Source organism: Tachypleus tridentatus, chromosome 13 (assembly GCF_004210375.1).
Source record: "Tachypleus tridentatus isolate NWPU-2018 chromosome 13, ASM421037v1, whole genome shotgun sequence".
NCBI classification, from domain to species: domain Eukaryota; kingdom Metazoa; phylum Arthropoda; class Merostomata; order Xiphosura; family Limulidae; genus Tachypleus; species Tachypleus tridentatus.
In genome coordinates this window covers 244,195,050-244,209,890 of record NC_134837.1, presented here as the reverse complement: position 1 = coordinate 244,209,890, position 14,841 = coordinate 244,195,050, and the positions used below count along the sequence as shown (strand labels likewise).

Sequence of the window (14,841 nt, the reverse complement as noted above, 5' to 3'; positions counted from 1 at the left end):
GGTTCTCCAGCCACTTCACCTACCCGTTCTTAAAAATGGCCACCTTGATACAATGGAACTGTCGAGGTTTACGTTCTAATCTGGATGATATCAAAACGCTGATTGCTTCCTACCATCCTGTTTGTCTTTCTTTACAAGAAACATTTCTCAAAACTGCTGATACTGTCTCCATTCGGCAATTTTCTCTGTACAGAAATGACAGGTTGTGTGATGGTCGAGTACATGGAGGGTGGCACTGTTGGTTGATCAACACGTGCCCACCCTGTCTTTGTCACTCAACACACCCTTGGAGGCTGTAGCCATCCGTGATTCCTTGGGTAATACCATCACTGTTTGTTCTCTGTACCTGTCCCCTGGAAAGACATATGATCAATCAGATCTTGATGCTCTCGTTGAACAATTGCCATCTCCATTTCTAATCCTAGGGATTTTAATGGACATCATCCCTCTGGGAAAGTGCTATTATTGATGGGAGGGGCCGATCTGTAGAGCGGATGCTCTCTGATCACAATCTTTCTCTTTTCAATACTGGTTCTTCCACTTACTTTCATGCACCTAGTCAGTCCTTTACCGCTATTGATCTCTCAGTTTGCTCCCCTTCATTATTCTCCCATTTTTCATGGAGGGTTGACAGTAATCCACTAGGCAGTGATCATTTTCCGATCCTTTTGAGAGAGACTGGCCGTGGTCGATGCCACCCTACCCGCGTGCCCCGGTGGAAGCTGGATCAGGCAGACTGGTCCACTTTCACTGCTCTCGCAGAACTTGATCCTGCCATCGTAAATCAGCCATCAATAGACGACTGTGTAGCAGCGGTAACTGACTGTATTACACATGCAGCTGCTCAGTGTATTCCTAAAACCTCGACACGTTTTCCACGATATCCTCGTCCGTGGTGGAATCCTGCTTGCCACTTAGCACGGAAGGCTCAAAAGCGGGCCTGGGATACTTTTCGTAGATATCCCACACTTTCAAACCGGGTTGCTTTCCAACGGGCCCGTGCACATGCTAGGTGGGTAAGACGTCACAGCCAGAAGGAATCTTGGATTAAGTTCACAACCAGTATATCTTCTACCACCAGTTCCAAGATCATATGGGACAGGATTCGAAAGGTTAATGGACACTACAATTCTATCCCCCTCTCGATCTTACTCTCTGATGGTCAGGAGGTGACTGATGTTCGGAACATCGCTAACACTCTAGGTGAAAGCTTTTGCCGGGTATCTAGCACTTCTGCTTGTTCCTCCACCTTCCTGGTCATCAAGACTCGGGCAGAGCGATCACCTCTTTCCTTTCGAACTGACTGTTTCTTTGACTATAATTGTCCCTTTACCCTGGTGGAACTAAAAATGGCCCTTCATCGGTCTGCCAGTACGTCTGTTGGACCTGATGATATTCATTATGACATGCTGCACCATCTATCTCCTGCTTCTCTTGATGTCCTTCTGATTGTTTTCAACCGGATCTGGCAGGAGAATGTTTTTCCTGATGCCTGGCGCCAGGCTATTATTTTACCTTTCTCTAAGCCAGGGAAAGATCCCAAGATTCCTTCAAACTACCGTCCAATTGCTTTGACGAGCTGTCTCTGTAAGACATTAGAAAGGATGGTTAATGCTCGTCTTGTTTGGTTCCTTGAATCAAACAACCTCCTCTCGCCCACCCAGTGTGGGTTCCGTCGACAGCACTCCACCACAGACCACCTAATTCGTCTTGAAACATCTATCAGAGAAGCCTTTCTCAACCGCCAACATCTTGTATCAATATTCTTTGACATAGAGAAGGCTTACGACACAACATGGAGGTATGGCGTTTTGCGAGACCTCCATACATATGGGTTACGTGGCCATCTACCCATGTTTATTAAAAAATTTTTAATGGACAGGAGATTCCAAGTTCGTGTGGGTTCGACACTTTCCCGTTCTTTTGTACAGGAACTTGGAGTCCCTCAAGGCTGTGTATTGAGTGTTACACTCTTCATTATAAAGATAAATGCCATCACTGAACAACTCCCTCTCACTGTTGCGAATGGGCTGTATGTCGACGACTTTCACATCTCATGTCAGTCGTCAAACATGAGATATATTGAGCGGCAACTACAAACCGCCCTCAATTGTGTACGGAAGTGGACTATGGCGAACGGCTTTAATTTCTCTCTCTCAAAACTGTATGCATGCACTTTTGCCGTCAACGGGTATTCACCCTGATCCTGAACTTCATATCGGTGAAGTTTTGCTGCCAGTGGTCCCGGAGACCAAGTTCTTGGGGCTTATCTTTGATCGTAAACTGACCTTTATACCACACTTAAAGCAGCTTCGGGTCAAATGCACAAGAGCACTGAACATCCTCCGTGTTCTCTCTTCTACCAGTTGGGGGCAGATCGCTGTTCAATGTTAAAGGTATATCGTGCTCTTATTAGATCGAAACTCGATTATGGATCAATGGTCTATGGCTCTGCCAGACCCTCGGCCTTAAAGATGCTGGACCCCGTTCATCACCAAGGACTTCGACTCTGCACTGGGGCTTTCCGTACCTCTCCAGTTCAAAGTATATACATTGAATCTCATGAACCTTCTCTACACCTTCGCCGTTTGCAACTATCTTTACAATATACTTCGAAACTTCATTCCTTACCAAAGCATCCCACCTGGAAATGTGTTTTCCTTCCTCGGTGGGCAGTACTTTTTCAGAACAGACGATCTGTCATTGCTCCGTTTGGCCTTCGCATCCGGGAGCAATTGGATGAATTGGGTCTGTCCTTGGATAACATTGCATGTTCCACAGGTCGGCCCATCCCACCATGGCTTATTACAGCCCCAAATGTGACCTTTCTTTCAGTCACCTAAAAAGGCAGATACTCCAGATTGGAAGTACCGTCTTTTATTCAATGAATATCTTTCAAACAATCATTCAGTTCCTATTTATACAGATGGTTCCAAATCAGGTAATTCAGTGGGCTCTGCTATGGTTTGCTATGGGTCAGTAGTTGCGCGCAGAATCCCTTCTACAGCTTCTGTGTTCACTGCTGAACTGTATGCCATATCTCTTGCCCTGGATCATATTGCAGCTGAGCAGTACTCCAACTGCACTATTTATACTGATTCGCTTAGTTCTATACTTGCCTTGGAATCGCTACACGTTAGCTCACATCCTATTCTCGCTGATATTCGAAACCGACTGGCCCATTTCTCATTAGCAGCTACTTCAATCCAGTTTTCTGGATACCAGGCCATGTTGGTATTCGCGGGAACGAGCTTGCAGACATGGCAGCTAAATATGTCTGCTTCAGCACCATCACTCCTATGCCTATTCCGTACATGGACTATGGTGTTGTCTTCAAGGCTCGGCTCCGTGCCAGCTGGCAGTCCACTTGGAATGAGCAACGTGACAACAAACTTTTCAAATCAAACCCAAAATTGGACTTTGGCCATCTAGCTTCCGTAAAGTTCGGAAGGAGGAAGTTGTTCTCACTAGGCTACGCATTGGTCACAGTTTTTTAACTCATCATTTTCTTTTATCTGGAACTGATGCACCAATGTGTAGTTTGTGTAACACTCAAATCACTATCAGCCACGTTTTACTTTCTTGCCATCGTTACAATTCTCAACGACGGCAATATTTTAAACATATTTTTTCCCAGGGTCAATCTGTAACATTGGACAGAGTTATTGGTGATGGTGACTCTGTCCACCTTGATAATGTTTTTAATTTTTTAATGGCCATTAACCTTTTTAATCTCATTTAAGTGTTGCATATTTATTCATTACACCTTTTTAATTGTGGTTCCTTTTTTACAGTTTTAATCTCTCTCCTTCAATTTGACATTGGACAATGGCCAGAACATTAAATAACTCGACACCAGGACTGGAAAGGCCAACTTCAGGTGACTAACGCTCCTGTTTGAACTATCCGTTTGAACTACTCGTTAGTCATCCTGGCGAGTTGTTATTATACTTTTGCTGCATATCATTTCACACTTTTATTACTTAACTTTTTAGTACTGGCCATATTGACTCATACCCCGGAACCAGGACTGGAAAGACCAACTTCAGGTGACTGACGGTGGTTTTTATACTTACCTGTTAGTCTTCCTGGCGGGTTACGATCATTACCATTCTGCTACAGGTAGTTCTTTACAACTTTGTTGACTGGATGTCAACATTGGTTTTTACGCCATTTTCTGTTTTAATTGCTGTTTTGCTTTTATCTTCAATTACTTTTACAAATTTTACTCCATTTACTTGACTTTTATCTTTTTACTGGACATTTGGCTACTCATTATTACGATTTTGCGAAGTGTCTTTTAAAACTTTTATTCTTTTACATTTTGATAATAGCTGCTATGACACATAACCCGGAACCAGGACTGGAAAGGCCAACTTCAGGTGATTGACGGTGGTTCTTGAACTTACCTGTTAGTCTTCCTGGCGGGTTATGATCATTAACATTTTGCTAGAGTAAATATTTTACAACTTTGAAGACTGGATGTCACCATTGGTTTTTACACCATTTTCTGTTTTAATTGCTGTTTTGTTTTTACCTTCATTTACTTTTACAAATTTTACTCCATTTACTTGACTTTATCTTTTTACTGGACATTTGGCTACTCATTATTACGATTTTGCGAAGTGTCTTTTAAAACTTTTATTCTTTTACATTTTGATAATAGCTGCTATGACACATAACCCGGAACCAGGACTGGAAAGGCCAACTTCAGGTGATTGACGGTGGTTCTTGAACTTACCTGTTAATCTTCCTGGCGGGTTATGATCATTACCTTTTTGCTAGAGTAAATACCTTACAACTTCTTATACTCTGCCTTCTATCTTAACATTGTAGACTAGGTGTCAACATTGGTTTTATACTTTTTTGTTTTACCTTCATTTCCATTTATGTCTATTACTACATTTATTTATTTATTTTATTTTTTTACATTTTTACCGAATGTCTGGCGCAGATAGCCTCGCTGCTTTGTGCCATAAAACACTAAATCAATCAATCAATCAATCAAACTCTCCCTCAGAGACATATTGTTTAGGAGACAGTATTTTTAAGCCTTGTTGATACGTTTCACTACCACCAAAACTAACTTCATGTTCATTGCCCAAAACTACCTACAAATAAATTGTTTAAACATAAACAATCACGTGTCACCAGTTCTAGCCAACATTTCCATGACAAAGATTCAATATCAAGCGATCAGTAGAGCCTCACACCCACCACTATACTGGAACAGATATGTCAACAATACAATTTTTTTTTTCAACCACATTAACTTCATATACCCCAACATTGAATTCACATGTGAACACGAGAAAAACTAATCAAATAGCATTTCTCAACCTCAAAATCACAAGAACCGATACACAATTCAAAACAGAAATCCACAGAAAAAACACATGTACTGAACCATACGTTCCTTGGGACTCAGCACGTGAAGCAAAACAAAAACTAAACAATTTAAGAAACCAAATAAACACAGCCACAAAACTATGTTAACCCGATAAATTTAATGATGAAATCAACAAAATAAAATAACACTTCATCAACATCAACAAATTTCCTCCAAATATTGTTGAAAAAATTATACATACACACACCAGACCAACAACACAGTTAATTACAAACAAACAATAATAAATCCCAAGATACAACAAACTACAAAACCATACACTACTGCATACCATATATTCCCGACATCAGCGAAAAATAACCATTTGGAAAATCTTATAACAAAACATAACATTCCACCAAACACCAAATTTATTCAAAAACCGAGTACAAAACTAAAGTCCGTACTACATAGAAACTACAGTGACAAACACAACACCAACGTTATTTATAAAATACAATACAACAACTGCCACGACTTCTCTATTGGAGAAACAAGCAGAAAAATGGAAACCAGATTCAAGTAACACACACACAAAGAAAAAACACATTCGCGCGTTTTAGGACACTGCAAACAAATAAACACAACATAACCATAGAAAACACCCAGATACTAAGCACGGAAACAAGTATAAACAAACGCAAAATCAAATAAGCCTTACTTAAACAACAACTAAAGCCAAAATTGAACCAGTATAAAGAGACAACTTTATACCAATACTAATTAATAACCTAAAATCTAACTGCAATACCAATATAATCCTGTAGCCGTTTACACTCTCGTCCCTAAAATATGTGTCTGGCAACGGTCAGTTGTAAACTCTATTTATTAACTTGAAGATGACCAAAGAAGATCGAAACGTTGTTCTGTACTTTATTCTAAATAAAGTTTTAGTACTCATGCCAGTCATCTTGAGAATACATTTTTGCTACAAGTGGGTTTCTCATTATCACGCATATCGGCTATGGTTATCGCATGACTTGCTGATTTGCTCATTTCAAATACTTTTAGTACAACGTACTCAACCCTCTGTAGTCGAGGTTTTCTCGGCTGTACATTGTTTGTTTTAAAGAAATAACATATATAACAGTATTTACCTCAGTCGCCACTTGTGGAAGGGTCTCAATCGTTATAATATTCTTGAACATTAGTGTTCGACACTTCTCATCCATCAGTTGTAAACAAGCTGCGATCGGAGCTAATTTCTAGCAGTGTAACAGTTTACTTCAACATTCAATTACTAAAGAGCTGTAATCTCAGTTTTACCAGTATCATAACGAAGTTACTACTTATCTCTCTCCTCACCGTGAAAAAATTGGGACTACAGTAAATAATTATTCTTGCATATAGACGTGTCAGAACTTGTCACTTTCATTAGTTAGTGAAGGTTTTTGTTCATAAAATGTCACTTTGGCATCTTTTCTGTGATTATTTATTTTAACGCAAAAACTGGAGTCTGTCTACAACGAAGAATTGAACCTTAGATGACATCGTTGTAAGTCTTACAATTTACCCCCTAAGAAGACTTTTCAAAATTACCAGTAGATATAACATTATACTTTTATTAATATACATTTAATAATTACTTATTTTATATTGTGCAGTAGTTGTTAAGAGTTTTTGTAAGAATGGTATTAGTAATTAGAGAATTTGAGCCGACTGGTACATTAATTAAGTCCAAGATAGCAAGGTTTATCTTACAATAATATTAGAGATTGGTTTACACTTGAGATATTTATTGTCACTATTGCATTAATGTTAATTAAATAAAAGATTAGAAAAAAATTTCATCTGTTTTTATGTACATCAGAATCATGACAATACAAATGAACAATTGACAGTAAAAACTGATAATAAAAAAATTCAAGTATTAGATAAAAGAAATATTAGATTACACAGCACATATTACAATAAGATAAGATACGAATTTCAAGCTCTATCCGATATCATCATTTTGTGTAGTCTGATAATATGTGATATTTCTTGATGAAGTGTGATTGATTGTTTGTAATTGAGCAGAAAGCTACACAAATGGCTATCTATGCTCTTCCCACCAAGGGTATCGAAACCCGGTTTTTAGTGGTGTGAGTCCACAGACATACCGCTGGGGCACTTGAGGGATCTTGGTGAAGAGAAGTGAACATAACCTGGTGAAGTTTAAATTGTATGAGCTAGAATTTTTTCTTCTTCTGGAACATTCCTGGGACTGTTTTGCTTTACTTTATATAAATTGTGTATCGAAGTCAGTTGTAAGTATAGAAATCGTCAAGTTTTATGCAACGAAAGAACTTCCAAACAGATGTGACGATATCAAAATACAATATCATACATTTTGTTGAAGACTTGTATAGTACCAATAACTACGATAAAATTCGTACTCAGCAAAGACTCACACAACCATGGCAGAAATATCTGCTAAAACCAACATCCCAGTTAGATTAATCTTTAATGATTTAAAAGACATCATCATGATAATCTGTTCCCGTATACTGCGTTTGGAATAACTCCACATCAAATCAAACTGTCGCACTTTTTTCGTGATATTTATAGGATTAGTAAACAAATTCTGATATAGATCTAGAATAAGTGATAAGAAAAAACGTCTTTGTCAAAGGTATATGTGCTGCTCGCAGTTAATCTTTGGAAAATATAAGTAACTGAGTTTGAAATTAAACAAAAATACAGGTGAATTTTTTGGTAAAAGTGTAGTCCAAGAGTTGGCAGTAGGTTATGATGACTAGCTGCTAAATTAGGGACGACAGGCACAGATAGCCCTTGTGTAGCTTTGCACGAAACTTAAAAAAAAATCAAACAGTCAAACGAACTGAAGTCAAACTAAACGAGAAAATCAAATACAAGCATACAATTATGTAATAACTTCTACAAGAACGGTCGCTGAAATCATTGAATAAAAATTACAATTAATTATGAACAACAGGTAAACCATGAAACGACCCCTATAACGTCTCTGCGTTAGATCATCAGTTGGGTATCAGCTGTTTTCAAAATCCGCAATGCAACTGTAAAAATAGCATTTGAATGAACCATGTTTATTGTAGTGTATTGTTTTATTATTTTGTTTGTTTTAAATTTCTTAACAGCGTGGCCCATTGTACAACGTCATTCTAAAACATGCAACACACAGTTTCCTTAAACTGATGGCCCGGTATGGCCAAGCGCGTTAAGGCGTGCGACTCGTAATCTGAGGGTCGCGGGTTCGCATCCGCGTCGCGCCAAACATGCTCGCCCTCCCAGCCGTGGGGGCGTTATAATGTGACGGTCAATCCCACTATTCGTTGGTAAAAGAGTAGCCCAAGAGTTGGCGGTGGGTGGTGATGACTAGCTGCCTTCCCTCCAGTCTTACACTGCTAAATTAGGGACGGCTGGCACAGATAGCCCTCAAGTAGCTTTGTGCGAAATTCCAAAAACACAAAACAAAAACAAACCTTAAACTGATTTAAAATGAGGCCTAACATTGTACATGAGACTAGAGAATAAAGGTATAAAATGCTAAGAAAACTAAAATGTTAATAAAAGTTTGTCTATGTCAAATAAACCGTGATATTTACGTAACCAGTAACTGTAACAATTCCTTCATCTCTTCATCCTTTAGGCTAAACTAGAAGTGTTGACCTGTTTGTAACATCTAATTACGACAAATTTCCTGACCGAATGGCACCTTCGATGTCCTAGCCTCCATTGATTTTAGATTGTTATATCTTTGACTCTTCATGGAAAAAATAAATACTCAGTTACGTCCCGTGCAGATGCTATTCTATTAGCAAATCGGAGAGCAAAATTCAGACTTACAGCAAACACTTTACTTTAAACAGAATCTTGGAGAGAGACGTCTGAAAGATTCTGTAATTCATTCTATCATCTCGTGCTGTTGCATATTTCGTCAGAACGTTTTTCATCTTTAATGAGTGGCGATGATATAAAATTTGTGGCTACAGTTTGCATATCTCTGATGATTTACTGAATATAAATCGCCGTAAAGTGAAACACACTTTCCTTCAATTAAAGTATTTAAAATCTCATTTTATTATGTTTCAAAAATCATCTAAAAATTGAAATTTTTTTTTTCCACAGCTACAGTCTTACATAAGTCCATAACGATTTCGCTTCGAGAAACTTTCTCAGAAAGAACTATTCTTTCTATAGTTATTATCCGTTAAAATATCCAGGGATTTCATTTTTATAAGAAAAAGACTTTATAAGGTTTTCGTCTGCAGAAACTCAAAGAAATTTCTTCAGTAGAAATCTCATCAAATGTGACCATTCATTCTTTAATAACAATCTGTAGAATCTCTGGTGATCTCGTTTATTTTAATAGTCTCAAAAGAATGAGTTATTTCTGTGTTAAGAAGAAATAATTATATCTATGATTACAGTTATTTGAAACTATAAGTGATTTCATTAATAAACCATCATCTCAGAGGATTTCGTATATTTCTGACTGTGATATACTGCTGAACCTTTTAAGAAGCGATGTATATCACTTACAGAATATTTTACATAAAAATATATATTTCATGTTCATTTATTCAGGCTTTCATAGTGTGTTTCAACTTTTTCACATGACTGTACCTTCTCTGTTACCACTGTATTCAGGCATTTACTCAGTCACTGTTCCATGCGTATAAAAAATAACATCAATATACAACAGTATGTAATCATTTTAGGCTAAAAATGTATACGTTTTATCGTGTTTTAATGATATCAATTATTTTGTACAATACGAGTAGAAAAATGTTATATTTCTATTCCTAGAATGAATAATAATTTCATTTATTTTCTGCATAGATTCTACAACGTTGAGTGTAATTAACAGTCAAGCCTAATTACTCTAATAATAATAAAGGCCTGAGATGGTTTTAGTGTATTAAAAGCTTTACATGTTCTACAGTAATGCCCTCCGTCGGAACAGCGTTAAGTCTTCGGATTTACAACGCTAAAATAAAGGGTTCGATTCCTTTCAGTGGACTCAGCAGATAGCCAGATGTGGCTTTGCAATAAGAAAACACACACACATTCTACTGTAAATGTTGTACGCTGAATCCGAAAATGGTATTCATTTTTCTCCATCACGTATAGATTTTTCACAAAATGTCACACGTACTTTTACATAAATGAATCAATCTCATTGAAATCTGGTCACATTTTGCTTAGAATGTTGACAATCACTGGCTATAGATTCCTCTTGATCAATCACGAAGTGAAGGGTTTTTTTTCATTCGTTCCAGAACCCAAAACTAAACGAAATAATAATTTGATCTAATTCAGAGTTGTTGTTTGTTTGTTTTTAAATTTCCAACATGTAAACACTCCTTACGTGATAGGAAAATAAATGAATATTATTTTAGTAATTTGTGTAGCTGAATTATAGAAAATCCGTTATTAAAACCAAAACAGCTTTTGTAATGTAACTTTGCAGGCTTATGTAATCAGGACAGATCTCACAATAATTAAAGCCTTTTTGTAATGGGTAAAATATTAACACAGTCTTATATGTTTTCCCAGTTTGTAACTACATTTCCTTTTACTTATAGTAAAGTATCATTTGTGAGTTAGGATTATAATTTTTATTCTGTGTCTAGAACCTCATCTATCTACTTCTGTCACTTATCTCATGGAAAATGTAACTTCCTAAATAACCTAACCGACAGATAGCGTCCTATTCCATTTCCTTTACTTATTTGAATGTTGTTTGGTCTTCCATGCGAAATTATAGCGTGACTGCACCTGGTCACAGCGAAACTGATCATTTCCGGCACTCCAACGCCGTATGGTGAATACGTTGTTTGATAAACATGGAAACAATTCGTACTACCCGCGTCGCGTGGCACGACGGGAGAATAACAGGCGTCACACGCGCCTTATGACCGCCGTTCTTGTCTCTAGGTGAAAAGGCGGTGAAACTGCTTGGTGAACTGAGTTGGGATAGATTGTTACGTATTTGGTAAGGATCGTGTGTCTCGCTGAGCCTCATTGATACGTCTGTTGAAAAACGTGGTTATATTGAGCCAGTATGGTATTCAATATCGTGAAAATTAGAAATAAGAATTTGATAGTAAACTTTCTATTTTGCCTCTGTTTTCTGAATGGTAAGTGAAATATTTTTGTGAAATGATTTTAAGTTCTCTATAGATTTCTATTAAGGAACTTTTTAGAAGAAGAAAAAATAGTTCTAAGCACAGTGATAAAATGAAACTAAAATGTAGAACGAATAAGTAAAGAAACTTCAAAGTATCACAGAATTAATAATGAAGAGCACACTATTTTTATTTTTTAGAAATATAAATATACTACTGAAGTTTAGATATATAATGTCTTAAATAAAGCATAAACATTGTCTATTACCATTCAATTTTTAAATAGGTTTCATATCATGTTATAACCCCTAATTAAGTCTTTTTTATTTATTTAAAGAAAATAAAGATAAATTGCGCACTGAATGAATTTTAAATTTTTTTTTTTTCCTTTATGCTGGTAAAACTACGTTATAAACTGATAAATGAAATATAGAAAAACCCTCGCTTATGACATCCTCTTAAGACCATCGAAGAATTCAGTGGTAGCAATAGTGAACTATATGTAGACCAGTTAAGCATGTATGAGAGAGAAAGAATAATACATTCATAAAGTTTATGATCATCTTCTGGTTTCATTCTTTTATTATTTTCTCCATATTAGTTGCTTGCTTTAAAGAAACATACAAGAGTTGAGATTTATATTCAACTAATGCTCGATATTCTGCCTTCAACTTATTTCTGTAAACATAGATTTCTATTTTCGTATTCGTTTGCTGGCGACTAAAAGGTTGGCTTGTATCCAAACATGTAGCAGCAAATGTTAGGACTGTCTCAACGCGCGCGAGACAACCTTCTTCAACCGGTCTTAAAATAAACGTATAACGTCTCCCCAAGATGAAGTCTGTGGCTTGTTCTGTCGAAATTCAGTAACTTAAAGCTGTTTGTGTGTTCTACAGTGAAACCGAGATACACAATAATTTTGTGTGAAAAGTAACAAATACCGAAATTCAAACTCAGCGAAGCATCGAATTTTAAACATCTAAATGTTTTTACTTAAAATTCATATAAAAATATATCACAAAATTTAAATATTCAATACAATCATTTTGAAAGTTATTATGTAAATAATCATATGCGTCGAAAGTTGTTTGGTTTGAATTTCTCGCAAAGCTACACGAGGGCTATGTGCGCTAGCCGTCCCTAATTTAGCAGTATAAGACTACTAGAGGGAAGGCAGCTAGTCATCACCACCCACCGCCAACTCTTGGGCTACTCTTCTTACCAACAAATAGTGAGACTGATTGTCACATTATAACGCCCCCACAGCTCAAATAGCGAGCATATTTGGTGTGACGGGGATTCGAACTTGCGACCCTCGCATTACGAGTCGAGTGCCTTAACCAACTGGCCACGCCGCACTGGAGTGGAGACGTATTTGAAAACAAACAACAACAATGGTGTTTGTTCCCTCGTGTAACTGGTTTCAACTAAAAGACATTTTTTTAGGTGACACAGCATTATTCGATTTTGTTGACAATCCTGGAACGATTACATGCATTATTTGATATAGATTCCTGATATGGTAAATAAATAAACTTTTTCATGTATATTACACTTGGATGTATTTATTGAAATCTATAAAAAACAACAACGCTTGATTTTGATTTAATCTTTTTTTATAGAGTGGCACTTGTTGTTTTTTTTATAAAAGTAGGCTTAATTATTTGTCCGGATTTTCCACAAATCATTATTGTTACATCAATAGTGGCGCATCTTAAAACCCAAAGACATAATGTTTATGAACTAAGTTTAAATAAATACATATTCTGTGTAATATGTCAGAAAATCAAACATAAAGCATAAGTAATAGGCTTAATTGTCCATTATTGGGGCACTTATAAACAAATAGTAATTTGAAAGTACACAAGTTCATGGGTTCATAAACTTTTTCTTTGATTTTAAACCTTAACTGAAAGGCATTGTTAATGTTCAAGTCACAAAAACTTCGCAGTTAATATAAACATCTTAAACTGTATGTTCTCAAACACAAGATCGAATACGTTTTTAATAAGAAAGACTAAACAATTCTGCCATGTAAACACATACGGGACAGAGTGAATAACCTTTGTTTGAGCCTAGAAAAGTGTGGTATTAACCACTTTATATCGTCATGCAGAAAGAGTATTTTCCTTCAAAGATCCCAAAGTTTACTAGTTTGAGATAGGTAGCCCTTCCTTCGGTGGCGCAGATATAAATCAGTGAGCTTCTAACGTTAAAAATGGGATTTCTAAAACAGCTATAAGAAGAGAAAAGATGACCATTTGTGTAACTTTGTGCTATACAACAAACAAACAGAGAGGCAGTAAAATATTTAAACATGTGCTTTTTTTTTGTTTTGCTGTTTACCTAAAAATAAGCCTGGCACTAGGGTTTGAGAGAGCATTTTATCTTTGAACGTGGTAGTCAAAAAGTTAAGTGATCTAATAACGGAACACAATCTACCAGAGAGAGCTTAGTAACCAACACTTTATATTAATCACAGAATATTTATAATCATTTTATTTAAATAGTCACTTTAATATCGAGTGAATTACTAGATAGATATTTTGATCAAAAACGAGGTTCATACATAGTTCAGAACCAAAACAATTTAAAGAATAACTAAACTAATGAAGATAATCCTGTACAGCTACATAACAGGAAGAAGCCTCACTTTAGGAATTGCAATAAACACGACATATAAAAAATAATTAATAAGATTTTATTTGTAGCTGTACTTCAATGGATTAACTACTTTACTTAATTTAGTCAAGTGGATTGTATTAGTTATCAGTTATTAGTCAGACTCACTCTGACTGGTATCATGATAATTAACTTTCAGCATTTCGGGGACGTTTCACAATGTTTCATCATGAAGACATCCCAAATTGTACTTGCGTTATTTCAGCTTTTGAATTCTCTTTCGAAGATACTGCAAGAAAACTTATTATAAATGGATTCTCGGATAGCCATCATACAGACAGTTTGCAATTGATTGTCAGAAACAGCTAATTCCATAATGAGATAGATAAATAGATAACAGAGAGAAAATCAGAATACCAGTAAACAAATTAATAAACCAAGGGATAAATACTTTGCCATATGTGTATTTCATGTGGTTATTTACTTCAATTTATATATATATATATACGTATAAGGGATTAACGTTATAAGGAGTCCATGCTAGCGTTTACTTTTCATTCGCAACTTTTTAACTAAAATCTATCTTGTCTAGGTTTTTATTAAAGTATGTTACATGTTCAGTTAAACTAGCATATCATTTTATACTGATGTTTGTATATGTATAATATTAGTCCGTCGTTTTAAGACACTATCCTTTCACAGGGTAAGTTAAGTGAATATATGGCCAATAATATT

The 14,841-nt window shown here is 36.2% G+C and overlaps 1 protein-coding gene across 2 annotated transcripts in view; it reads left to right on the top strand.

The window, feature by feature from the left end:
• Positions 1–11,285: 11,285 nt before the first annotated feature.
• Positions 11,286–14,841, top strand: part of LOC143240932 (uncharacterized) — a 109,774-nt gene continuing 106,218 nt past the window's right edge. The window contains exon 1 of one of the 2 annotated variants that reach the window (XM_076484199.1): positions 11,286–11,496. In XM_076484199.1, the coding sequence (XP_076340314.1) occupies positions 11,421–11,496 (76 nt within the window). In that variant the 5' untranslated portion in view covers positions 11,286–11,420. The remainder of the gene's footprint in view (positions 11,497–14,841) is intronic. The other variant, XM_076484198.1, reaches the window with a different exon arrangement.